The sequence below is a fragment of the Diceros bicornis genome, chromosome 6 (assembly GCF_020826845.1).
Source record: "Diceros bicornis minor isolate mBicDic1 chromosome 6, mDicBic1.mat.cur, whole genome shotgun sequence".
Taxonomy (NCBI): domain Eukaryota; kingdom Metazoa; phylum Chordata; class Mammalia; order Perissodactyla; family Rhinocerotidae; genus Diceros; species Diceros bicornis.
The window spans coordinates 33,575,395-33,602,718 of NC_080745.1; the positions used below are offsets into that span (position 1 = coordinate 33,575,395).

At 39.6% G+C, this 27,324-nt stretch overlaps 2 protein-coding genes across 4 annotated transcripts in view; one reads left to right on the forward strand and one right to left on the reverse strand.

Annotated features, from left to right (window-relative positions):
- PLA2G12B (phospholipase A2 group XIIB) overlaps positions 1-12,901 on the forward strand; it is a 35,385-nt gene extending 22,484 nt beyond the window's left edge. For 2 of the 3 annotated variants that reach the window (XM_058543217.1, XM_058543218.1), the window contains exon 4: positions 1,419-3,186. In XM_058543217.1, the coding sequence (XP_058399200.1) occupies positions 1,419-1,537 (119 nt within the window). In that variant the 3' untranslated portion in view covers positions 1,538-3,186. Of the gene's footprint in view, positions 1-1,418; positions 3,187-12,338 lie in introns of those variants that run through there. The other variant, XM_058543219.1, reaches the window with a different exon arrangement.
- Positions 3,059-26,976, reverse strand: OIT3 (oncoprotein induced transcript 3). The gene is made up of 9 exons (XM_058543216.1): positions 26,880-26,976; positions 22,624-22,998; positions 21,704-21,811; positions 17,635-17,757; positions 14,238-14,360; positions 12,360-12,520; positions 10,326-10,741; positions 5,622-5,721; positions 3,059-3,845 (listed from the first exon to the last, which is right to left on the reverse strand). The coding sequence occupies exons 1-9, from the start codon at positions 26,938-26,940 to the stop codon at positions 3,672-3,674; spliced, it is 1,641 nt and encodes a 546-aa protein (XP_058399199.1). The 5' UTR covers positions 26,941-26,976; the 3' UTR covers positions 3,059-3,671.
- Positions 26,977-27,324: the final 348 nt, after the last annotated feature.

A 27,324-nucleotide genomic window follows, 5' to 3' on the forward strand; every position in this document is an offset into this window, starting at 1 on the left:
ATGCAAGGATGGTTCAACATCTGCAAATCAACCAATGTGATACATCACATTAACAAAATAAAGGATAAAAATCATATGATCATCTGAATAGATACACAGAAATCATTTGACAAAATTCAACATCCTTTTATGATAAAAACTCTCAACAAAGTGAGTATAGAGTGAATGTACCTCAACATAATAAAGGCCATATATGACAAGCTCACAGCTAATATCATACTCAATGGTTAAAAGCTGAAAGCTTTTCCTGTAAGATCAGGAACAAGACAAGGATGCCCACTCTCATCACTTTTATTTAACATAATATTGGAAGTCCTAGCCAAGCAATTAGGCAAGAAAATAAAATAAATGGCATCCAAATCAGAAAAGAAGAAGTAAAACTGGCACTATTTGCAGATGATATATTATATAGAGAAACCCTAAAGACTCCACCAAAAAACTGTTAGAACTAATAAATAAATTTAGTAAAGTTGTAGAATACAAAATCAATACACAAAAATCTGTTGCGTTGCTATACACTAATAATGAACTACCAGAAAGAGAAATTAAGACAACAGTCCCATTTACAACTGCATCAAAAAGAATAAAATACCTAGGAATAAATTTAACCAAAAAGGTGAAAGAACTGTATGATGCAAACTATAAGACATTGATGAAAGAAATTGAAGAAGACACAAACAGAAAGATATTCTGTGTGCACGGATTGGAAAAATTAATATTGTTAAAATGTCCATACTACCCAAAGAAATCTACAGATTCACTGCAATATCTATCAAAATTCCAATGGAAGGTGTTCTGAGATGCTTTCCCTGATAACTCTTACCCCAAAAGCATAGAGACCCTTTCTGTGGGCTCCCATACCACCTTGGGTTTACTTCCATTGTGGTGTAGTACAATTATCTGTTTCCCTGTCCATCCTGTCCACCTCTTTTTCCAAACTGTGAGATCCTTGAATTGGGATCTCTTTGGTCTCTGTATCCGTGATGCCTAACAGAGTGGCTAACCAACATCCAACACACACACATATTTTTTCAATGAATGAATGGTTCCTCAGCCCACACGTATACAGGGAAAGCTATAGGAAACATAGTATTATCTGGGAGTATTCTGCAAAAATGTTAGGTTTTTCATGGATTGAGCATAGTAGTACAGTAGATTCTGATTGCTAACCATGGTTTTGAGCTGGAGGCCCATAAAAGGAGAGTACTCCAAAGTGTATTCTGCTTTACTAGATTGGATGGAAGCTTCTCTCAAATGCATGTTTTCCCTTCTAATTCTGTTTTTGGATTACTACCTCTACTTTCCTGGGCGTATCATGTCATCCTTGGAAATATGTTGCTTCTTCAAAATTACTCAAACTGCTTGGGGTACTCCGATATATTAAACTTTATATTTCTCTGCATTTTTTTTTCAAATAGCCTGTGATTCTCTGGCTGACACTGTGTTCAATACTGTATGGACCTTGGGCTGCCGACCGTTTATGAATAGTCAACGTGCAGCCTGCATCTGTGCAGAAGAAGAGAAAGAAGAGTTATGAGGAAGAGGTGATTCCTTCCTGGTTTTGAGTGACACCACAGCTGTCAGTCTTGGAGATGGTAGTATGGCAGATGTGTCTCATCCTTTCTTTCAAAAGTTTGAATACCACAAAGCAGGAGAAAGGAAACATTATTCTACAGCTGAAAACTGAGTCCCATCCTTTGAGGAGAATTGGAAAAAAGACATGGAGGGATTTGAAGACGGCTCTTCACTTTAACACTGGTCTCCCCAGCCAAGACACATTTGCCTGGAAATTCAGTTCTTAGTTTAAAGACGAAAATACTGGGATTCCTGGAGTTCGATAATTATATTCATAAGTGAAATTTTGGAGAGCCCAACTATTTGGGAGGCAATGACTTTCCTCTGGTCCATGTTTCAGTTGCCAATAAGCATCTCACATTTAATAAAGTGTACTTTTTAGAAAATTTGAAAAGAGATGAATGAATTCCATTATCACCAATATGCTTCCATTTCACTTAGAAGAGAACAGGACCCAACCTGGTAAGTTCCACAAATGATAACAATTATGCCCACTGATGTTGAAGAGATAAAAACAGGTGAGCAGGGTCAGAGGCTTACCTGATAAAGGCCAGTGGAGGTGGAGGTCAAATGGAGCAGGTCCCTGAGGTCCCATTTTTTTCCTGCCGTGAATTATTCAGGTTGATATTCCCAATTACTAAGCGGTGTTAGTGTCATGTTAAGATCTGAGAAGCACTTGGCAAAAACTTCCACTGAAAATATCTAGGTGAAGTCCCTGAAATCTGATGGGAATGAGAGACAAAGGGCCTTTCCCTTAGTTGTGGTTCTCTGCCCTGACTGTGGATTAGAATAACCTGAGGAGCATTAAAAACACAAAGAATCTCTCTCTGCGTGCAGTGCCTACCTATTGGTATGTTATAAACGCTCCCCAAGTGATTCTGATGCACTGTGAGGGCTGAGGGATTGGCAATAAGGTCAGGGATTGGCAAACGAAGGCCCAGTGGCCAAATCAGGCCCAACACCTGTTTCTATAAAGTTTTATTGGAACACAGCTATGCTCACATTTGTTTATGGCTGTTCCTGTGCTACAAGAGCAGAGTTGAATAGTTGTGACAAAGACTATATGGCCCAGAAAGCCTAAAATATTTACCATTGGCCCTGTACAGAAAAAGTTGGCCAACTCCTGATCTAGATAATTTTCTCCTAACCCTTCCTTTGGTTAATGTCTCTGGTTCCATTAAGAATTGTTGATTGTAGCCATTTCTAAAAAGAAAAAGAAGAAAAACTGTTTTTTGATCTTATATAAAGCCATAAAATTAATTGGCTTACCAAGAAATTGGGTTTAACTGAAGATAAAATTTATCTCTGTGGTTTATGATATTTATTTCAATAAAATTTATTAAGCACCTACAAAATACAGTATGATATAATTTTATACCTTTTTCTATTGTCTTATCAGTCTGAGGGCATAGAATGCCAAATAACACGGCATATGGTACCAAATTTTAATTTTGTTTACAATTCAGTCATTGAACCACTTAAATGCATGTTAATGAATTAACATTTATTAATTGAAAATATTTCACTTAATATAAAAACATCAAAAGAAAATATCGTGCAAGAGAAAAACCAAATAGTATATTTTAGTACACACTTATATTGATAAACTCCCAAATCCCCTATAACTATTCTGTATTTGAATTAAAATTTCAGGGTATAATATTATTTACATATTTAAGGAATCATTGGGTAATTAAGTCATAATTTCAAGCAACCATTTAAGTTATTTTAAGTTCCTCATTTGAAATATTATACCCAACTTCTGATTTTAGTGGTCCTACTGCACCCTACACTAGGTGTTTTACTGTAGGAAAGAAATGAGGGGAATAGGGTGAGCAGCTTTCTGCGTGGACAGCATAGCTTCCAACTTTAGGAGGATAAAGCCCCACCTGGGTCGGGTCAGTCAGCAGTGAGGTGACCTTTCCCGACCCAGTGGGCTGGAATCAGAGTGACTTGGTTCTGGGAGTTTGTCTAAACCCACAGTAGGAGATTTAAAGAAGCACGGTGTTCTAGGGTGTTGACTGATGTTCTCAGAGGGTGTGGGAAGTTCCAAACAGGCCGGCAGCCCGAAGTCAGGACTCAGGTGTTGGGTCATCCTAGTCCTCCCAGTCAATGCTGATCGGGCCGCCCGTCAGCATCTGGCTCTGTGGACCAGCTGTGTCCTCTCCCTCTACTGCCTGACGGCGCATTCGCCGGTGGCAGCCCTGGGCACAGCGGGACCGCTCGTCCAGCATTCCACAGACAAGGACCCGGCAGTGCAGAAACACTTCCTGGAAAGACCATAATGATAATTAACAAAAACAGTGATAACTGCTGCCACTTGTGGGGCACTTTCTAGAACCCAGACACTACCCAAACGTTTCATATATATATTATCTCATTTCATCTAAACAACAACCTTTTGAGGTAGGTGTTATTGCCTCCATCTTACAGATGAGGAAACTGGGAATTAGAGAGGGTGAGGCACTTGTCCAAATTCACTCATTTACTAATGTGGCAAACACACTGGGGCACGTGGGTGATTTAAAACCCCACATCTATGACTTTTGCCTTTGTGCAGGGACAGGAGAGACCCTTGTGAAGGCAACATCTAATAATGTTAACATCTTTGTTCTTCACACCAAGGTCTGGGAATAACATCAGCTCCCACGCACTTCTGTGTAAAATAATGTTTTTTCTCCAAGCTTCTTCCTGTAAGCGTGCTTTCAAAGCACGCTGCCTAGTTGAGGATGGAGATCAGGATTAGCCATCATGGTTAGCAATTGTTCTGGAACAAGTGATGTAGCTGGAAAGGACACGAATGTACATCCTTAAATGCAGTGTGTAAAACGTTGGTCTCTTAAACTTTTTGTTTAAGTGTTTCCAGAACTCTACTAAAATAAAAAACAAAAAACTCCCACCTTAACATACTATATATAGCCTCTTATAACCGATATTCATGTATATACATTTTTAAAAAAATGTATCATATTCAATATGCATGTAAATTGTTATGGCAACAGTTTTTTCATTTCTCCTTTTTCTATACTTATTTTAATAACTGCTTAATGTTGCATTAATTGATATACTGTTTGTTTGGGGGCTTTTTTCACCACCCCTTATCAAAATAAACACATGTAACAAATCTTGTTTTTCTTTGTTTTTGAGAAGCTGTCAGAATTGGAATTTTTAAATAAAAGAATATGATGATTTTATGGTTATCATTACTATTTTCAGTCAACTTTCTATAGAGTGTATCAATTTATACTGCCACTCTATACTTCTCCTTATAACCTTGCAAGTGTTGTAATTTATAATTTTTATAAATTCAATATGTATAAAATAGTCCCTTTTAATTGTTTTAATTGGCATTTTACGTACTATTTTCACTGAACATTTCGCTATTTGGCTTTTCTGTGAATTTTCTGTCAGTATCCTTTGCCATGTGACCACCACACAGGCTTTTTCAACCACATCTGCCCACAAAGATTTAAAATTATGATTATATAGTATTTTCTTTGAACAAGCACAGTTATTTTATTGGGAGGGGGCAGATAACTGTGACATTCATGAAGGTGTTAGGCTTCTAGATGGCCAGTTTTACAGTATTTTTTCATAGAGATAATGCAGATCCCAACTGTGGGCTCATAGAATGTTAACAAATTGGGACATCAAGAAAGAAGGCTAGGGGCTGGTCCCTTGGCTTAGCGGTTAAGTGCACGTGCTCTGCTACTGGCGGCCCAGGGTTCAGATCCCGGGCGCGCACCGACGCACCGCTTGTCCGGCCACGCTGAGGCAGCATCCCACATACAGCAACTAGAAGGATGTGCAACTATGACGTATAACTATCTACTGAGGCTTTGGGGAGAAAAATGGAAAAAAAAGGAGGAGGATTGGAAATAGATGTTAGTTTAGGGCCGGTCTTCCTCAGCAAAAAGAGGAGGATTGGCATGGATGTTAGTTCAGGGCTGATCTTCCTCACACACACACACAAAAACCAAGCTTTTGAAAAAAACAGAAAGAAGGCTAAGGGAGAGGGGGTTACAAGCCAAAGGTGTTCAGCTCACCCTGTGGTCTTTGCCCACAAACTTGAAGACAGGGACCTGGAAGTGCTTTGCGAGGTGATCCCGGGATGTGTACTGCTTTACCGAGTCATCTGAAACACAGCTGAAAGTAGGACAGGAGAGCATGTAAGACTTGATTGCTTCAGCAGAAGTGGAAAAACAATCCAGCCCAACACATCTGGTCCAAGGAGAGGCAAACTGGGTGGAGGAGGCTGGGCTGCACTCAAGCTTTTTGAGAACGAAGGAAAAATGCAATTCCCTCCCTGCGAAGGCATCACAGACACAGCCCTGCTCATTAACGCTGTCTGTCCCGTCTGTCATTCACTGTACCCACAAACTGGGCACAAGGACCTCCTGTTAAGTCAATGTATTGAAGTATTAGCAACAGCAACAACACATTTCAAAGATACTTTTCGAAATAAAGGTATCTTTATAAGGCTATATTTTCATTTGTAATATATCACAGGAATTCTGCATTCACGTACTTTATTACTAGTTTGAGAAAGCTTTTCTTTAACTAGATTTCATAAATACTTATTGGACACTCAATAGATACTAACCCCTGAGGAGTCAAAGGTGAGCAGACCCGTTTGTGCATCACAGAGCTGCATAAAGATCTAAGTTTCTTACAGAATAACTGGTTCTATTAGGAGAAAGTCATCCACCTCCAAATTGTTTTAATTCCTCTTTTCCCAAATTTAATGCTAAATTGTAGTTTGATAGGGTTTTGGGGTTTTAATCTCAGATCTACTACTTAAAGTGAAACTCCTAGGCTCACCTCAGGGTTAGCTGCGGGAAAAGAAGTGTTATTGATTCTCCATTTTGAGGCCAAGGTTTAGTATCGATGAACCTTTTCTCCTTAAAGGCCAAGGATCACACTTGCAGTATATTTTCCATTCTGAATTCTAAAGGAACTTTTTTTTTCTGAATACATTTCCCTTTTTGTGGATACCTAATAGTTCCTATCTACCAGGCCATGAAAAAAGTGCAGATCAGATATAAAAGCCTATGAAACCAATACTTGCTCCACGTGCTTATAGATCACTTTCTAGTTCATTGCTGATTGCTGTTTCAGTGCAGTTGAAAAATCCAACAAAATTGTTTAAAAATAAGGCATCTTGGGCCGGCCCGGTGGCTTAGTGGCTAAGCGCTCGCGCTCCGCTACTGTTGGCCCGGGGTCAGATCCCGGGCGCGCATCGACGCACGGCTTGTCTGGCCATTCTGAGGCCGCGTCCCACGTACAGCAACTAGAAGGATGTGCAACTATGACATACAACTATCTACTGGGGCTTTGGGGAAAAAAAGGAGGAGGATTGGCAATAGATGTTAGCTCAGGGCCAGTCTTCCTCAGCAAAAAGAGGAGGATTAGCATGGATGTTAGCTCAGGGCTGATCTTCCTCACAAAAAAATAAATAAATAAATAAATAAAAATAAGGCATCTTGACTTGTGTTACTACTAGTACCCTATTCCCCTGAACTGAAGAGAATCTAAACATAGAATGTGTTTTCTGTTATTTCTTATATTTATGTACTCATTTTCATTTTCCTGAGGTAAAATTAATTTCTACCTTCTTCCGATTATGTTGTATAATAAATATCTATTGCATGTCTAATCTGTGCAACACTGCTGGCTGCTGCAGAGGATATCAAGATGAATAATATGGTCTATGACGTCAAGGAGTTTATAGTCCAGTATCTATGATAATAGTAACACAATATTAAAATGGCACTTTTCAGCTAAATGACTCATCATTTTCAATTTACCTTTACCTAAAAATACTATTATTTTTCTTTAAAAAAGAAAATCTGGCAAAAAGAGTTGTTACAAGGTACCACATTACAGAATGGAACCCACGACAAATTCTTAGCTGCGATTAGACAAGGCTAGTTTGCCAACTCCAAGTTCATGTGCTAAAAGAAACGATGGTATAGGAAAATCCAAAATAACTGATTACCCAAAAGTTGTCCAATATTTGATTTTGGAATTCAATATGTTTATTTTTCTGGAGATTAACTTTCTAATTCTACTTTGCTTAGGCTTGTATTAAATTATTTTGCATTCTCAGAGCATAAGCCAACAAAAACTAGAGGTGAATCAGAAGTGTTGAATATCAGGGGAAACGAGCCTGATTTAAATTTAAGCTGAGGACAGTGAATAATCAAACAATTTACAAATATAAGTAAACTGCATTATGTTTATCCTAGTGCTCTGGACTAGCACCAAATTACTATTATGATAATTGCTCGTTCAAGAATTCATTTGGCAAATATTTAATGATGCTTACTGTAGGCTAGGCACCGAGGAGGGAGCAGAAGGAAGAAAGGTTTCTAGTTCAGGTCGGAAGGACTCAGGGAGGCTTCATGGAGGAAAGAAGCCCTGCTGAATTTTGAAGGACCCGTAAGAATCAGACAGGAGGAAAAGGGGAAGATTTCAGGCAGAGGAAACAGCTGGTGCAGAGTCAGGGGAGTGTTAGGAGCGACAGAGTTTGGGAATTGCCCACTTTGGCAGGAGCAGAAACCGGGGAGGCAGAGGTCAGAGGGCGAGGCCCAGTGAGCCAAGCTGAGAGCTGGCTTTTATCTTGAGGGATTATCTCACACGCCATTATTGTGCTATCCATTATTGCACTAGAGGTGGGACTATTTGCCTGGGAACAGTGTAAATAGGCCCACATTGATGTGTTTTTGAGTTCTTGCCTCTGCTTTTTAAGCATTTTAATTTCTTCCACAGCATTTTGTTGTTGTTGTTGTTGCTGTTTTGTATGTGTTATGGGCTGGAAAATTAAATAGTACAGCTTCTTAGAACTGTCTAAAATAAAAGTATATAGTCCTTAACCAAGGATCTGAATAACGAATATATAAACTTCACAAGCTTTCCTGAGATTGCAGGGTACACATATTCCCAGTGAGTTATGATTGTACAGTTATTTTGGCAAAAAGTAAATATGAGGGGCAGGAGAAACCTCTTGGGGTGAGAGAAATGTTCACTATCTTGATTGTAGCAATGGCTTCATGAGTATATACATCAGAATTTACCAGACTATACACTTTAAATATGTATATTTATTGTATACAAATATACTCCAACAAAGGTGTAAAAAATTTTTTAAAGGAACCAAAATCCACTCCCCCCAAAAAACTAAATCCACTCCCTAATCTACTTAGCATTAAGTATGTGACTGAAAAAAAGAAAGTAAAAAACTTGATGCTTCTACTACTCATTTTAAAACTTCCTGCAGATCATTTTAAGCTGACAAGAAAACCAAAGGGCTACAGACCTCCAGGAGACCTATTACTGGCCAACCAAAGCAGCTCAGAAAGATAAGTCTTCTATATTCTGAAAACGAGCTAAGGAGGCTGCAGGAAACTGAGGCTAGAAGTCCTCCTGCTGGTAAACAGTTAAACTTACCAACCAGAGGAAATCAAGAGCCATCCAAAGGTTTTCAGCAGGGATCTGACAAAACTGTATATATATTTTTTCCTTTTGACTGGATGCCCAGGGGCTCTGTGAAGCTGAGATCTGGGAGCTAGGATTTCAGAGGCTGCGTTCGGAAGCTGTTCTACAGTCCAAGTGAGAGATAATGAGGGTGGGAAGGAAGATAGTAAGAGTGGGACAGAGAAGGAGGTTGGGGTGTTGCTACTTTTAAAAAAGCTTCCAAGTGGTCCTCACGTGCATCAGGGCTTGACAACAACTGTGCAAGAGAGTGACAGCAGCAGGTGAAGGCTACCTGTGGTGAGGGATCCGGGGAGATAAAAGCAAAGTAGAAATTTCACAGAGTCTATCAGGCCAGTTAGCAAAGGACATGCACCTGAGGCGCACCTGTGGCGTGCTCACTAGACCATCTTTCTTTATTAAGGTTCAGGTCCTGACCTCACCTGAGGTATATCCCACCTGACACTGAGACCAAGGAAGAAACTGATGCGAGACCACAATGAGTTTGCTGGTGTGAGTGCATTACAATCCCTGGGATGTAAGCAATGGGTGTGACGACTCCTCGGCTTCCAATGACACTGCGAGACACACACAGTTCTCAATCCAAGGATCCTCAGGAAATATGAAATCTCTCTTGTATAAAACAAGCAAACAAAAATAAACCTCACTTGATCTTTCTTCTCCTGAAACCTACCAAGTGTTTCTTCTCTCTCCTTCATTACCAAGCGTTTTAAAGGAGGGGTCTGCGTTTGTTGCTTCCACTTCCTTATTGCCTTGCACCTTGCAGCCCCACCTGGCACGCACGCACGCGTGCCCCTCTCTCCGAGCACGTCAATCAATCCTGTAGTTTCAGCAGTAAACGGGGGTGACTCGCTGTCCTTTATCTCTATCCTGACCTTGTTCCTGGGTCTAACTGATGCGCATTTCCAACTGCCCACTGAACTTCTCTTCCTATGCATCCTGCAGGCATTTACAATTCAATATTATTATTTGAAATTATCACATTCAATACTTTTACCTCAATCTGCTTCTCTATCTATATCCTTTCGTCTTGGTTAATGGCATCTAGTCAGTCATCCAAGCCGGAACCCTTGGAATCATTTTTGACTCCCCTCTCCCTCACCAGTTTTTACCTTCGAAACATCAATAAATGGTTTCTGAACTAATTAAGAGCTCACAAGAGTGCCATGTCCTTTTAGGAGACGACTGAGCATGCTTGTGCATTTAGAGGTCGGATGTGAACTGGGGAAGATAAACAGTTTAAACAGCATAATTACCCGTCCCGGATAAGGTAGTACTTCAGGATCTCATCGATCTTGGACGTGGGGGTGGCAAAGCAGCTCTCCACCAGGCTTTCCAAGCCATTCACATGCACCAGGGGCTCAATGCCAAAGTAGAGGGAGTCTCGAAGCTTAAGCGTGGGCAGAGCTTCCCGGTAAGGCTCATCAAACTCATTGTCCTTGAAGATCTCCAGAGTGAACGGGAAGATTCCATGACTGCGGCTCATGATTTCCAGTGGGGTGTTTCGAAGGTTGGGAACGTATCCTTCAGAAATGGTGTAGAGGCGCGGAAACTCGCAGGTCACTGGGATCAGCAGTTTGCTGGTTCGGATGATGATGTCCCCGCTGCTCCCTGGGGTCTGCTTGGGTAGACCTGTCACAAGGTTGCTAGCCACGATCTTGTCATTCACCACCTGAGCCAGGCCAGGGCCAGGAGAGGAAAATAGATTTTACGTTTATTTTCTACAGATTTGGTTTCCTCCCTCTTGACCACAACATTCTCCAAACTTCTATTTACATCAAAACACATTAGAGGTTTGGTTGCTGAAGCCTGAAGCTTTTTTTTTTTTTAAATTGCTTCTCCTCTTTTTAACAAGATGTTCTGACTGTTAAGAGTTTTACATACTACTTCATGGTCAACTCACATTCCTTTGGAGTATTACTCATAAAACTTGAACTGTGCAGAATCAGCAAATTCAAAGCTCTGATATTTTAGAAAAGAACAGTTTCTGTCTATTATTTTTTTCTGGACTCCTAGACCTGGTGATCAGGCTGCAGCATGATCGTGGGCTGAACTCAACCACACGCAGAACTTCAGCTGTCACATTTATACGGATGATTTCCAGTTCTTTATCTCCAGCCTTGTCTGCTCTCCTGCATACCAGAAACTCTGACTCATCATGGGGCATTTCCATTTGATTATCCACAGATAGAAAAAACACAATTTGCTTAAGGTGGAACCACCTTCTCTCAAATATCTCCCCCATGTCTCACCCCAAGTCTAATTAGCTCTCTGATTTTCTCTTAGTCAGATTCAATAAATATTTGTTGAATCAAATGGTGGCAAGGGCCTCTGCACGGATCTCCTGCATCCACGTTCACTTTTTTTCTACCCATCTCGCACACTTCTGATTTCATTACAACAGTGCCTGCCTAACCCCATTCCTATGGGATAAAGTCCAAAAGTCTCACCCTAGCATACAAGGCAGATCTTTGGAACATAGTCTCCCCCCATCTACTTTTCCGGTTTCCTTTTCCAATAGGAATTCCTTGCCAGCCAGGCTGCATTGCCCATTCACTCAGCATAAGCCTTAAGAACTGCCCTCTCTGAGACGCTCCTTGTTTCCCATCTGAAATACCCTTTCTTTTCCTCTCTGCCTGTATGAACCACATACATGCTTCCACCCCAATTCAAGTCCTACTTGTCCTGACTGCTCCAGTTTGTCCCTTTCTGGACTCCCACAGCACCTATCATCTGTGTCACTGTCTCTTATTTATATTTTGTGTGTGTTGTCATATCAACATTACTGTGTACATTCCTAAAGTCAGGAATCTCATTTCATATATCCCTCAGACTCCTGGGCCCAGGGCGGTGCACAGATTTTTCAACGAAAATACAAACCTTTTACCTCCACCTGGTTCAATACTTGAACTCATTTGCTACCTTATAAACAAACCATCATCTATATCAGTTGCTTTCTTCAAGTAAAATAATTGGTCAGAGGGCATGCAACCAGCTCCAGTACTAGTGCTGACGCACTCAGGAAAACGTCTGCACGTATTGGAAAGGTGGGACTATTTGAAAACAGAAAGAGCAGAATTCTTCTCAATTCTCTGTCCTCACAGTGCCAGGACCAAGGCAAATGCTCAATAATATATTTGTTAAATGAATGGCATGTGATTTTTTGAGCCTCCTTCTTCCCTGTGGAAATATTTCATCTATGACACAAGCCACACCACATACCGCTGTCAACTACTTCCCAAATAACTGGCTTTTGATCCTTCCCCAAGTATCCTTCAGGAAGAACCTACATCGACCACTGTGCCACACGTCTTGAGGGAGAAGAGGATGTTGACGTGGGTGCCATTGGACACTCCTCGGCAGGAGGTGTTGGTCAGGAAGAGCTCCAGACCGCCAACCAGGTCCCTGGGGATGCTCACTTCGATGGTGTTCGACCTGCACAACACGGGGACTGCAGCAGAAAACGGCTACCATTAGAACAGGGAAAGCTGAATTGGGAGAAGGGCAAGGAAAGCTTCCAGGAGAAATCATTTCACCCTCACACAACAAGCTTTTTGTTTTATCCTCAAGGAAATCATAGGCTCATAAGGCTCAAAACAAGTTGGTGAATTAAAAAACCAGGACTCCTAACTCCCGTGGTTTTAGTCAATGTTCCTCAAAAATATTGTTCCCTGAATGAGGAAATATTGTGTTCAAGTTTCAATTCAACAAACATTTATTTCAAAGTGTGGCTAGCATAACTCCATAAACTGAAACACCAAAAGGATTTACTTTTAGCACAAACACAATTTATTGGCAATATAGAAAAAGTACTGCTTTGATATAGGCTTAAATTACCTAATGGTATTGCTTTGACTTTACCATTAATTACTGCCCCATAAAACAGAGGTAATAAAAACAGTGTTAGTGCACTTGGGGAAGAGATCCAAATTGTCCTTGCATTGCTCAGTAAACCATAAACTCTGACTATAAATTCCACTTTAATTTAATGTAAAACAATTGTTTTTCCTTAGCATTCCCATGCTCACTTCCCCAGACTCTACAAATACTCTAAAGGGAATACTTATGGGTATGGTCAGAAAATACACGAAGACAATATCAATACGTGAGGATGTATCATAAGAGTGGCATAGTATAAAGAAATCAGAGATTGGTGCCCATTAAATATTTGCCGGATGAATGAATTTACATTCTGGACATAAATAAGTAGATTTCCAGAAAATAGTTCTCAGAGGATTGTTGGCGCTTATATTGTAAGTGTAGGGAGAAGGATCAGTTCCCTAGGGCTTTCAACTTAGCATCTGTTAGAAAAGAACTGCATCAATGTCTTAGACTTCTAAATTGAGTATTAGTTATACAAATAATAATAATAGAAGTTAGAGAAAAAGATCAAAAGTAAAAAGCGAAGAAAACCATATGATCCAGCAATCCCACTTCTGGGTATTTACCCAAAAGAATTGAAAGCAGGCTCTCAAAGAGATATCTTCACACCCATGTTCATAGCAGCATTATTCACAATAGCCAAGAAGTGGGAGCAACCTAAATGTCCATCAACAGATGAATGCATAAATAAAATGGGGTATATACATACAAAGGAATATTATTCAGCCTTATAAAGGATGGAAATCCTGTCATATGTACAACGTACGTGAACCTTGTGGACATTATGCTATGTGAAATAAGTCAATCACAAAAAGACAAATACCACACGATCCCACTTACATGAGGTATCTAAAGGAGTCGACTTCATAGAAATAGAAAGTAGAACGGTGGTTGCCAGGGGCTGGCGGGAGGAAAGAATGGGGAATTGTTGTTTAACGGGTATAGAGTTCAGTCTACCAAGATGAAAAACTTCTGGCGATCAGTTGCACAACATTGTGAGTATACTCAACACTACTGAACTATACACTTGAAATTGGTTTAGATGGTAAATTTTATATGTTGTTTTTCAACACAATTTTTAAAAAAGCAAAGGAAAATTAGCTTTTTAGTAATTTTTTCTTAGAGATCTTCTCTTTTGAATGATTCCAGAGTGAAGGATGCAGGGGTACACTCTGCTGAAAGAGCCGGTGTTCTAAAAGATGAGAATCTGACACTCTTGGGTGAGGAAGGCAGGGAGATTCAGGAGGACGAAGGTAGAGCAGAGGTTGAGCCCGTCCAAGTACTACCTTGGCAGGTGTGGTTATCCTCAGACAGCACCAAGCCCCGGGGACATTCACACTGATAGGTATTCTCAGACCCAAGGCAAGAATGGCTGCAGCCGCCATTGTTATTGTGGCATCCTTCAATGTCTGCAACAGAAACCAGAAGAAAAGGGAATGATCTTACAGCCCTCTTCCCCAAGAATTCTGGTTCTTGGGATGGCACTTTGCACCAGGGATTATACCTAACTCATCAGTCAGGGATACCTGACTCACAGCATCACTGGGGCCTAACCCACTCACTGGGACAGGTCGAGAAGCCCACAAAAAAAATGTTTATCGAGAGTTCTAGCTACAAAGAGCAATCTTACAACATCCACAGCTCTAACCACTCAAGCTGGTCATTTTGTAGAGTGCCCTTCAATCTGGATTTGTCTGTTTTTCTCGTGGTTAGATCACAATTTTGGAGAGGAAGATCCAAAAGTCATTTCCTAATTGCCGTAACATTTAATCCACCCAATTTGAAATTTTATAGGGTATTGCTGATGTAAAAGGCACTAACCGAATATAAATTCAACTGGACCAGCTAGGTGGATCGGAGTTATTGCCAGCTGTTTGGGTCATCAGCCCCTTTCCTCAAATCTCTAGAAATAACAGCACTGGAGATACAGGTCTTGGGCTGATATCACACTATAAAAATGAGGCCTAGACAACACTAAAAGAGTCCATTCAGCCGAGCTCTTTGTGACATTCCTCTTATGAGTTGATTTGAAAAATTTCCTTATTTAAAGAGTTGCATTTTCAAAAAGCATGCTCAATCAAATGGACAAAAAGGAAAAATATTTGATTGAAAACTGAAGGAACTACCACTTGATTTCATAGTTAGCGGAGGAAAAAAATGACGTTTGTGGGCTCTGGACATTATCCTTTAGGTCAGGAGTCATGAAACTCTGGCCTGCTACATGTTGTTATAGATCAAGTTTTATTGCCACACAGTCACACCCACTCATTTACCTGTTGTCTATGGATGCTTTCTCACTATAAGGGCAGAGTTGAGTAGTTTCAACAGATTCATATGGTCCACAAAGTCTAAAAAATCTACTATTTGGCCTATATAGAAAAAGTTTGCTGACCCCTGTTCTAGGGTAAGATAATAAAAGGAATGCTTCCAAATCATCTAAGTTGCTCGAGAAAAGATATAAGTTGATTTCCAGTTAAAGCTATAACTCTCAGTTCAATAATAGTAAACAAACAAACAAAAAGTTCTTTGGAGCACCAGTAAACTAACTTAGGATGAAACCATATTTGTGAAACATATAGAGAGAATACATTTGCAATGAATTAATCTTTACAAAACTTAAGAGAGATTAGGCTATCATCTATTTGTAAATCTGTATAATTAAAATGGATGAAAGTACTCCTATGGGTTTTTGAAATAGCTGACAATGCTAAATAACAGTGTAGAAGAAAGCACAAAAATATGCTATAAGATGTTAAAATCAACATTAATAGGAATTTTTTTTCTTAAAAATGATCTTCATTAAGTCATTTAATTTCTCTGGGTCTCAATTTCAATGTTTATAAAATGAAGGGGTTGGACTAAAGGTTCACTCAGGACATTTCCAGGTCTAAAACTGCAAAGCACAAAATAAATTAAAATTCTAAGTTGGCTTAAAGGATTTAAGTCTCTTACGAGGATAAACCAAAATGTTTAGAATGGATATATCTGGCAAGTAGGATTGTGAGTCATTTTAGTTAACTTTCTTTTACTTCTCTGTATTTTCTTCTATGAACATAACTCTTTCATAACAAAACAAAACCAGAAAAATTACTTAAAAATTAAAAAGAGCTTTTATTAAAAAAAAGAAGATATAATTATCTACCAGACTAGCTAAAGAAACAAATATGTTTGGACTACCAATAAAACTTAAGGGTTTCAAATACGAAATCTGAATTCAAAGTGTAACTCATATACAAATTTTATTTTCTGCTAAAATACTTTTCAGTTATGATTATTAGGTTTTAAAATTATATGAGGATTAACTGTAATATTTCCAATAAAATGCTCATGAATAATTATAAATGTTCCTCATGGAACATTTTATTAATATTCAAATATGCAAAGATTATTGCATAAAATAATTAGGATTTAAGGAAGATTCAGGACATTACCCTTATTCAATAAAATTTAAAGTACATTTAGTCTTGTTATAAAGGACAGTAGTTTAATATTCTGGTAATGGTCCTGCAGGTAACAATGCAAACTTGGTTGCATGGAATAAATTGTGGGCACTAGCCATAGTTTTTCCTTTTGGGGCAGTATTTTATTATTCTGAATACAACTAGAGTAAAGTGAGCTCTTGTATTATAGTCTATTATGCCACAAATTCAATTATCCTCTGGGACAAATCATATGTCCTCTGTAAATAATAATAATTAAGCCATTTCTCTCTTCATATAATCTGCAGAGGTTTTTTTTGCCCCTCAAGTCGCAATGTCATGAGACTCAGACTTATTCAAGTGGAAGTGATGAAATTTTAGTTGTGATAATTTGCAAGGGCAAATGTGCCTTAGAGAAGGGACATTAAGTTTTATATAATAATAGTAGATAATTTCAATTATTTGGCATATATTACAAATTCTTTTTTATTACTTAATCATATGAAATGTATACAGCATTTCTGCTATTAAAAATAGATAATTTTACTTATCTCCAAAAAATGTATTAATCTCCAATAAATGCAAAGCATACAGGGGAAAAAACAGGCTTCATGTAAACCAGTTTCCCAGACTTCCAAGACGGTAAGACTCACCTATGGAACTTGGGAAAAACAGAAACCCGAAGGCTCATCCCGCCCCACTGAATCAGAGTCCCAGGAGTGAGGCCTGAGAAGGGCCAGGTTTAAGAGCACCCAGGCAAGTCTCCTCAGCAGGGAAGTTTGAGAAACATTGCTGTAAACCATTTGTTTTTGCCCCCTGCCTCTATTATCTTGCTTCTCCAGGTGTGCGCCTTGGATCCACAGCACAGGTGTCACCTAGAAGTTATTTAGAAATGCAATGTCTTCGCCTGACCCCCAGACCTACCATATCAGAATCTGCATTTTAACAAGATCCCAGGTGATTTGTGGGCACATTAAAGTTTGAGAAACACAGAATACCCTATTTTTACTTCCCCAATTAAAATATGGCTCTCTGGCTCTTCCAAAACGCAACAACTGACTCCTGTTAAATCTTGGAGACAAAATCAGTACTGAATCCTGTCTGCAGGGTGAACATCCTCGGTGATAGTGAACTCCTTTTGTCATTTCTTTACCTAGCCAAACTGTTACTCTCTTCCAATGGTGTGCAGTTGCATGAACATCAAAGAAAAAGCCAATGGCTTAGCTTGGGCTCTGGATTGGAATCCCTTCTTACCCATTCTCACCTTCACAAGTCTTGCCATCACTTTTGAGCACACGGCCAACCCCACACTCACAGCGATAGGAATTTTTGAGGTTGACACAGATCTCACTGCAGCCACCATTGTTTTGCTCACATTCATTTTCATCTGTAGAAGAGAAACCACGTCATTTACATACGGCTGAGCAATTCAATCTTTTCCCAAGCCCCTGAGCAGAATCTCCACATCTCTTCAGATCCTGTTGATACACTTTCCACAACTCAACCCCCTCACTGTGATCTGGTATAATCACTTCTATCAACCTGATCTCCTCCACCAAGTTATTTGTCCATCTGCCCTCTGCTGGAGTGGAAGGCACTGAGTTGCTTACCAATTCCCTCCTAAGGGCAAAACCGTGGGGAAATGAAGTTCCTTTTGTTACCTGGGTTCACTAATTTGTTTGTATTGGTGAACCTCATTTTCTCCAATGTGTTCCTGAAGATTTTCTAAATAAATACAAACTTATAAATCAAACTGTGTTTTAAATGAATTAAAGGAACATACATTGCAGAGGGAAATACCTGACAAAATTTTTTGTGAGGCAGTCTTTTGTTATAACATGAACAACCGCCCTCAAAATCTATTTTAAATATTAGAATATTCCCACATGGTACTTAAGCAATGATTGTTAACCTTTTTAAGAATCTGATGAAGGATATGGACTCTTGCTATAAAAAGTGCACACTTGGGGCCAGCCCCAGTGCCCTAGTGGTTAAGTTTGGTGTGCTCCGCTTCAGCAGCCCATGTTTGGTTCCCAGGTGTGGAACTACACTGCTGGTCGGTGGCCATGCTGTAGCCGCAGCCCACATACAAAATAGAGAAAGATTTACAACAGATGTTATCTCAAGGGTGACTCTTCCTCAGCAAAAAAAAAAAAAAAAAAATGAAAGTGCACAGTTGGCAATAAATATCGATCCCCTTTTTTCTACAAACAGAGAAAGGGAAGCTTGGGAGCTAAATTTGTCATGACTTGGCTATAGGACATGACCAGGGACTGGGGCTTAAAACCCACAAGGTGACACAAGGCATGACCTTGGGCCTGGGAGAGGAGACAAGCTGGAACTGAAACCCTGCTTAAGTCCAGGAGCCTAGAAAAAGTAACCCCACAACGAAAGTGGGAGTAGAACTTTGCTCCAAGGCCCGGGGAAGCAGTAAGGAAGCTTTCTGTCTGAGGTTTTAGGAGAGAGAAAAGCCTTCCTAAATGACGGAAACCCCAAGTTGGGCCCTGCCGTGGTTGAACTGTGAACTTATACTTCCCACGTGGTATGGGGCTATTGAAGCTGAGAAATTGATGTAAAATTTGGCCTGGACTGGTAAAGCTTCTGTGAAGCCTGACAGAAGCATTTGAAAAACTGCTCTGTAGTCAAACTTCCACAAATCAAGTGATAAGAGTAGAGCCCCACAGAAAAACACTTACAACAGAACATGTTTTGCCATAAAACACTACACTTGAGGAAATGATTCCTATAAGAGAAATTTGGCAAGATAACAAACAGAAGGCTTTGAACTGGAGAAAACTGAATAGTCCAGAAAAATCCATAACACAAGGAGTTTAAAAAATCACTAAACAGATAAAAGAAAGGATAATAACCAAAATAAAAGAAGTCCATAAAAAGACCGGGCAGAACTGAAAACAAACAAATATGTAGAACTTGTAGAGTTGAAAAATGTCATTGATAAGATGAGAATCTTCATGGGGCCCCTACTGCCTGGAAAGTGGGTGGTTAGAGGCACGAGCAGCCTTCCTGGATGTGGCCACACTGCTGCTTGGGTCCAGGCCTCCGTTCCAAGCCTGGACTGCTTACCTTGGGATTGATTTTTTTATGTGAGGGAGAAATTAACTTTTATTTATTTAAGCCATGTTATTTGAGGGTTTATTATTGTTTACAGCCTAGCTTAGATACTCTATGCCCCAGCAATTCCATTTTTATGGGTATACTCTATAGAAAATCTCACACATGGGGTAAGGTATCATTTTTATGGTAATTTTAAGAACATGCAAAACAATGCTATATATTATTATGGGTACATACATAAATAATAAAAGCATAAAAACAGAGAGCAGAAGAACACACACTAACTTCAAAACACTGATTACCATTGGAGGGTGAAAGGGGAAAATGAGATGGAGTGAGATGGCTTTAAAGATGGCTTTACTTGCATGCATAAAATTTTATTAAAAAAATAAAGGAAGAAAAAATTAACTATAGTTAAATCTGGGTACATGAATGTCTGTTATATTATTTTCCTATACTCTTCTGTCTGCCTGAAAAAATTACATAATTTAAAATAAATATTAAAATTATGTTACATTTTTTTAAATGAGGGGAAAATTGACACATGCACATAAACACAAAATTTGCCTCCAATTTCAGGGAATTCACGATCTCCTTGAAACCGATAGACTCCAAGAAGGAACTGGAGGCTTTTCCCTATGTAATGATAGGGAAAGATGTCCAAGATACATTGTTAAGCAAGAGATGCATATGGTGTGTATGATATGCGACCTTTGGTGTAAAAAAGAGCAATAAATAAGCATATATATTTACATTTTTATATCTGTCTGAAGAAACCCTGGAAGCATACATAAGAAAATAATATAAGAGTTTCCTTGGGATGGGGTGAGAGAAGGGAGAAATGGAAGAAATAGGGGATGGAGAGCCAGACATTTCACTGTATACCTTTCATGCTGTTTAATTTGGGAATCATTTAAGCATATTACCTATCCAAAAGTTATATTAAAACAAAAGCAAAGAAATGAATGAACCATTCCTCCCTTACAATTAAGCCAAGTATTTTCCAATAGACAGGTGTGTGCGTGTGTGTGTGTGTGTGTGTGTGTGTGTGTGTGTGTGTGTGTGTAGGTGAGGGGGATGGGAGGAGATTACAGGAACCATTGTCTCCCATACCCCAAACCTATTAACATTAAATCACATAGTCAAAACCAACCACGCAAGAGCCCTCACAACTGCTACAGAGAGCCTAAACATCTTCCAAGGATGGTCAGTGGGGTTCATTCAGGAGACTGAAGAACGAAAGCTTTTCTAAAATAAGAAGCTGTTTATATCCCTTTCACCCTAATCCCCTATCCCATCCTGACCTTGTGACTGTTCTTCTTGAGGAGGTGGGTGTGGGGCAGTCCTCCACTTTATCTCTAGACTTGCTTTAAATCTATTTGAGTCTGAATACAAAAAGCTTCGTAACATTAAAGGAAAAGAGATGATCTTCAATCTTGGGTTTTCAACTCTATTTTCTTCCAGTGATAGACAACAAAACATGTATACAACTAGACAACTCTGGTTTTCCCACAAATAATCTGACTCCTCTTTCTTTCTACACAGAGAAATCAAAATCACATTAGTGAAGCTGTAGGAGTACATCCTTAGATAATTCTAGACCAAAGCTATCCAACAGAAATACAAAGCAAGTCACATATGTAATTTTAAATTCTCTAGTAGTCACATCAAAAAATTTGTTAAATGAAATTGGTAAAATTAATGTTAATATTACATTTATCATTTAATCTAATATGTCCACAATAGTTCATTTCAACATACAATCAATATTAAAATTATTGAGATATTTTCATTCTTTTTTTGAACTAGTCTTCAAAATCCATTACAGCATGTCTCAATTTGGATGCTAAATTTTCATCAGAAATATTTGATCTATATTTAGAGGCATAAAATTTACAGTTGATTATTCAAGTTGTCCCAAACTTTCTTGGTTTTCCAATGACTGAATCAAATATTAATTTTTAAAATAAAATTAAGTAAAATTAAAATTCAGTTTTTCAGTCACACTAGCCACATTTCAAGAGCTCCATAGCCACACATGGACAGTGGCTACCATACTGGACAGCACAATTCTAGATTATCCCTACACATGACATAAACTTGGCTTGAGGCTTTTAAACTAAAAAGGCAAACACCATTCCAAGTGTCCAGAGACACAAACATCGTTGAAAAACGATGGAGCTCTGAGTCGGGAAGAGTTTTTTGATCTGTTCCTTTGATCCTAATAGCCTGTTTCTACTTCGAGATTAGTTTCTTACCAAAGCATGTCTGCCTGTCGGGGCCTAGCACGGTTCCTGGAGAGCACGTGCACTCACTGGTATCCAAGCAGGTGCCATGGCAGTCCTCATCGCAGATGTCATAAAAATCTACGGAAGCATAAAGACCACTTTTCATGAGTGGCGAGGACCAGAGGACACTCCCATTCATAAGAAAGCCTCTCAAGTTCAATCATGGGGTACAAGTTCCTAGCCACCATCAAGAGAATTCTCATTGTTCAGGGTTTACATAACCCAAGGGAAAGAGATACTGCCCAGGGATGTCTTCTGTCATTTAGACCAATGATTCCCAACTTCAGATCCACAGGCCCTCAGGTGGCCATAGACTTTCTGCTAATCTAAAACCTCACCAAACATGAGCTGTAGATTAAATAAGTGTTATGTCCTATACTTCTGTGTACTCTATTTTTTAAATGTATACAGATTTTGATGAGATTAATAACAATCATTAAAAGTATTACTGATCTCAAGTAGCTTCTCCCCATTATATATCCTTTTTAAAAATCAATGGATACTACGCACAGTGCTACCATATGGATGTCTGATATATAGCTTTAATAAGGGTCCTCCATACTCAAAAAGTTTGGAAATCCACTATTTAGATAACCTAAATCAACATTTCATTTTCTATTGTTTTGTTTGAATGGAATGAAGACAAAATAAAATAGAACTGATTAAAGTCATAGCTCCTTTCCCATTCTATTCTTCAGGAATTTTTCAGAAATCTAAGAACAGACCTCAGAAATCACAGTCTGGAGGTATCTGTGGCCCTAAATCAATGTTATTCAGACTCTGAAATACTACTGTGACCATAACTGGATTTCGCAAGGCACTCTTCTCTTTGATGCCATCTGTGGCCTTGTGGGGCCGGGGTGGGGAAAAGAGCGCAGGAGGGTACTCACGACCACAGTAGACATGAAAGCAGACACTGGGCCTGGTCAGACGATACACGTAGTAGCCTCCAGGGCAAGCCTTCACCTCCACCGTGGTGTTCCAGAGGCAGCAGTTCCCATTGAAGCTGGCACAGGCCTGGCGTTGCACAATGCCATCACCTTCTAGAGGGTGGCTGCCATTGAGCCAGACAGGTGCATGGGTTCCACAGTGGTTTTCTGGTATGCAGAAGGTGGGCATGGCATCCCCTGCCATGCCGGTGAAGCGGTACCACTCCCCATCCACATGGTTGTCACACAGAGGTGGACCTTGAGACTCATCGAATTGGTGGTCAGTGTTTCTCCAGGGCTCATTCAGACTGATGTAAGCAGAACAAGGATCTAGCGCTGGGAGACAAAAAGAACACCTCAGAGGCACGATGTAATGTTTCAGATCAAAGTGGCAACAGCCTGAGTCCACCTTCTTGGTCTTGCATTTTGGCTTTTTGGAGTTCAGAAAGAAATAATCTCAAGTCCCAAAAAGTACCTGTTTAAGGTTCTTCAAGTTGACTTAAAACATGTTTCATAAATGCCTTTTACAAAATTATTTCAAATCTATCTAAAGTTTGGTGTTAGCATTTGACTAAACTTTTTATCTGGAGTAATAATTTGACAGAAGGATGGTTGTTCAGAACAAGGGAGGTTAGGATTATAGTCTCCTTGAACTCTGCCCTGGTCAGACAATATTTTGAGTATTGTGTTCACATCTGGAGGCTATATCTTATGAAAGTAATGGACAAACTTGGTGTCCAGAGGAAGGTGATCAGACTTAGAAGGGAGCCTGAAAATTATTTACTGGGGAAGAAGCTGAGAACTATAGTTTGAAGAATATGCACATTAATTTTCAAAAATCTGAAACAGGCTTGTGAAAGAGGAATTAGGTATTCTGTTATGAGGATGAGAACAAATTGTTATGAGGAATCACATTTCAGTTCAGCTACTCACTAATGGAGAGGCTGTATGACAGTATGATAAATTCCTCATCTTTGGAAATTTTCAAAAGGTATTTGGATGCAAGATTCCAAATGATGCAAGACTGGTCATTTGTAAGCAAGACTATGGATGGAATTTTGCACTAGTGGGAAGTTTGACTTAATAATCAATGTGTAAAGCTCATTCTACTGAAAAGCAAAAGGCCTCTGGCACACGTCAGCTGCTTTGAAATACACAGTAAACTGGCAAGTAGTTGTCCAAGATATTCTCAAAGTGAATTTTGGTATATATTCCATCAGCTTATTGAAAATATCATGAACTTTGTGTATTCACAATTAACCATGGCATCACTATCTATAATACAGCAACATTTCTCAAGCATGCATTTTTAGTGCATAAATTGCATGGACAAATATCAAAAACATTTTAATGACTAAAGACATAATATCCCCAATATTCTCACTGTTTCCCTCAATTTCAGGGAAACACTGAATTAATGTAGGCACCTACCGTCCTTACGAAAAACCTATAAAACCAAGAAATTCTAGAAAGGAAAACCAGCAGAGAGTACTATCCTTCTTAATGTATGTGAGGCTGACAACTGTCATTGAAGGCAGGGAATTCACATTAAGGCTGATAACATTTTGCGGGCAGGAAATTCAGTTTTAGCAAATACTGCACAACAATTAAATGTGGATGGACCATGATCAGAAAATCTAAGTTGTCTAGAAAATATTTTGGATTTTCCCAGTCTACATTTGAAACTCAAGTTTACTCTCTAAACTTCAGCTGCATGTAGAAGAGGGTGTAGCCTAGTGCTAATGGCCCCAACAAGAATATGGCAGTTTGGGACAGGAAACAAGTAGGATATCGCATTCTCTGGAAATCACACATTTGCAGAGTTGCACACGGCAAGAGGAATCCTCTCCTTCAGAATGTCCCTAAAGTATCCCAACTGAGCCCTAGACCTTAGTTTGATGTCCCTTGGGGGGAAGAAATGTCCTCATATGGACTCCCTTCCCTCTCAAAAGGGAAAAATTCCCTCATCTGCTCTCCCAGCTGTGGTTCTCTTATGAAGCAAGGTTTCCAGGGCAATTTCTAAATTCATAGAAATATTTGGCTCTTCTCCTTGGCTCTAATTTTATAATAAATGGTTAGGTACTCAACTTTTAATGGCTTTTACAGAAATTCCTAAGCCTCCCCTCAATAACTATTTCATGATTTATAAAGTTTTTCCTTAAGTTTAACTGTCATTTCTTGTGCTATTTGTTAAAAGTTCACTTCCTCTCTTGTTATAGGGGAAATACGGCACAAAGAAGAGAAATTTACCGAGTGTCTTCTGTAAAATAAATAAATAATATATATTTTTAAAAGTTACCCACGCAATATTTTCTAATATGAAATATACCCATTCCATTCCACCCTCTTTTAAGGCAGTAATTCAATCCTTTAATAATCTGGCCACTGGTGTTAATTCCTGTTTTCAGTCTCTCAACGTGGAGCCAGGAATTTGGTATTATGCATATTGCATCCTAAATTGCTGACGTATATACTCCTCAAATGGGAGCGCTTCAAAAACAAACAAACAAACAGCGCTGTGGGTTCCTTTCAAAGTTGGAGTCGGGGAGTCCCTAGCCTGCCAGAAACCTCCCCTGCTGTTACTAGGATGCCGGCCTGCGGGCCACCCCTCCCTGGTCCCCCCAGGGCGGGCACCTCCCGGCGCGGGGAGGTAACGTCAGCGTCCCCGCCGCTTCACCCCGGCGTTTGCAGAACTGCCCTCAACTCCGAGTACCCCAAACTTAAGTCCGCACCCCGATGCGCCCGTCGCTTGGTCGCCATCGCCCGACTCTGCGCCCGCGCGCTGGGTCCGGGAGTCCCCCTCTCCTTCCTTCCCTCTTCCTCCCTCCCCGTCCCCTTCGTACTCTCCTCCTTCGCTGCCCGCTTGCCCACCCCCTCTCATCTCCCTCCCCTCCTTCTCCCTCTTCTTTCCTCTCACTTCCCCGCCCCCACCCCAAATCACCAGCCCCCAAAGTTCTCCCTTTATCTTGCTTCTGACATTGAATCAAACGTCCTAGAAGGGCTGCAGAAAATAAATAAATAAAAAAGATCTGGGAAGGAAGAAGGTGTATGATGGAAGGCACGGGAGGTACTGGAGGAAGAGTAAGCCAGGAAAGAGCAGGAAGAAAGGGAGTGGAGGCTGAGGGGAAAACGCCTTTTGCTAAAGCGACTCTTGGTTAGGTATTGGCAGCAGATACAGGGTGAGTAATTAAACCTAGCTCAAGCCTATTTTTTTTAATAGACTATTTTTTAGAAGAATTTTAGATTTAGAGAATAACTGAGAAGATAGTACAAAGATTTCCCATATACCCAGCACCCAGTTCCCCTATTATGAATATACATTAGTATGGTACCTTTGTCACAATTAATTAACTAACGTTGATACATTATTATTAACTCAAGTCTGTAGTTCGTTCCCATTTCTTTAGTTTTTTCCTATGTCTTTTTCTGTCCAGGATCCCATCCAGGACACTACATTACATTTCGTTTTCATTTCTCCTTCGAGTCTCAGGCCTATTTTTTTGTGTATCCCGAAAGGTGCTGGTTGCCCTGAGAACCCTGAGTTACTCTGAAGGAATAGATCAGGGTCAGTTAAACAGTGAGCTACTGGAAAGTGCCAAGAAGGGTGGTTCTCTCCATCTCAACCTCCTCTCACTCTCTGTTCCAGTGAGAATTTAACTTATATTTGTTAGTAACTGGAATTACAACTTTTCTTTGCCTCATTGGCCAGTTTTGTGCCAAGTCAGAGGAGGGAGACAGTTTAAGATTCACTCAGTCTTTGCAAAAAGTCATATTTTCAGATGTCAAGACTAGGTTTGATTTATCCAGATCTGGGCATTTCATGGGGACAGAGAGTTCAGTCCCTTGTATTCATTAAAGAAAAAAACTCTATCCTCACCTCTAAAAATCATTTTTTTGCTTTTAAAGTTGGAACTATAAAAGTGCCTAGAATATAAAGAGGTTAGAATTCTTTACACATATTCCAAGAAATATTTAGCTAGTGGAAAGCTGTTAGATATGGCGATCCATGGAAATTTTGGATGTCCAGGCAAGAGACTAAATGGAATATGAAACAAATTCTCTGAAAATATATCTTCATAGGTTATCAATGATTCTTCTTACACTATTCTAGACCCAGTATTTAAGATACTGGAATCTGGCTCTTAATAATTTGTGCAATAATAGCAAATTCCTACAACAAAAAGTGCATTGTGCCAAGTACTTGAGACAAGACTCACCCCTTGGTGACACAGGTGTGATTGTGATGAAGAGGCAGGTGAGAAGCAGGAACTGAGGCATCCTTCTGGATCAGCCACCAGAAACAGACTGGAAAATCCTTATAATTTCAGTTTTCCTTTGTCTCTTTTTTCAAGCACTTTTTTTAAAGGCTTCTAGTCTCTTATGAAGAAAGACTTTCAAGTATTGGTTGGGGCTTTATCAGAGGAAGAGGATGAGTGGGATAAGGTGTCCATTGCTCTGGCCTTGACCCCAGATAGAAGCATTGCTTTACACTGTCAACAGGGTTATTTTATTGATATTATTCTTCAGGGAAAAAAGCCTCACAATCCCTCATCCTCCTATTGTTTTCACTCAAGAATTCCCTGCAATGAGACCTCCAGTATCTTATCCAGAAGGGAACTCCAAATGAGGGACATCCTCTCACGTCAAAATTTTGTTTTGTGA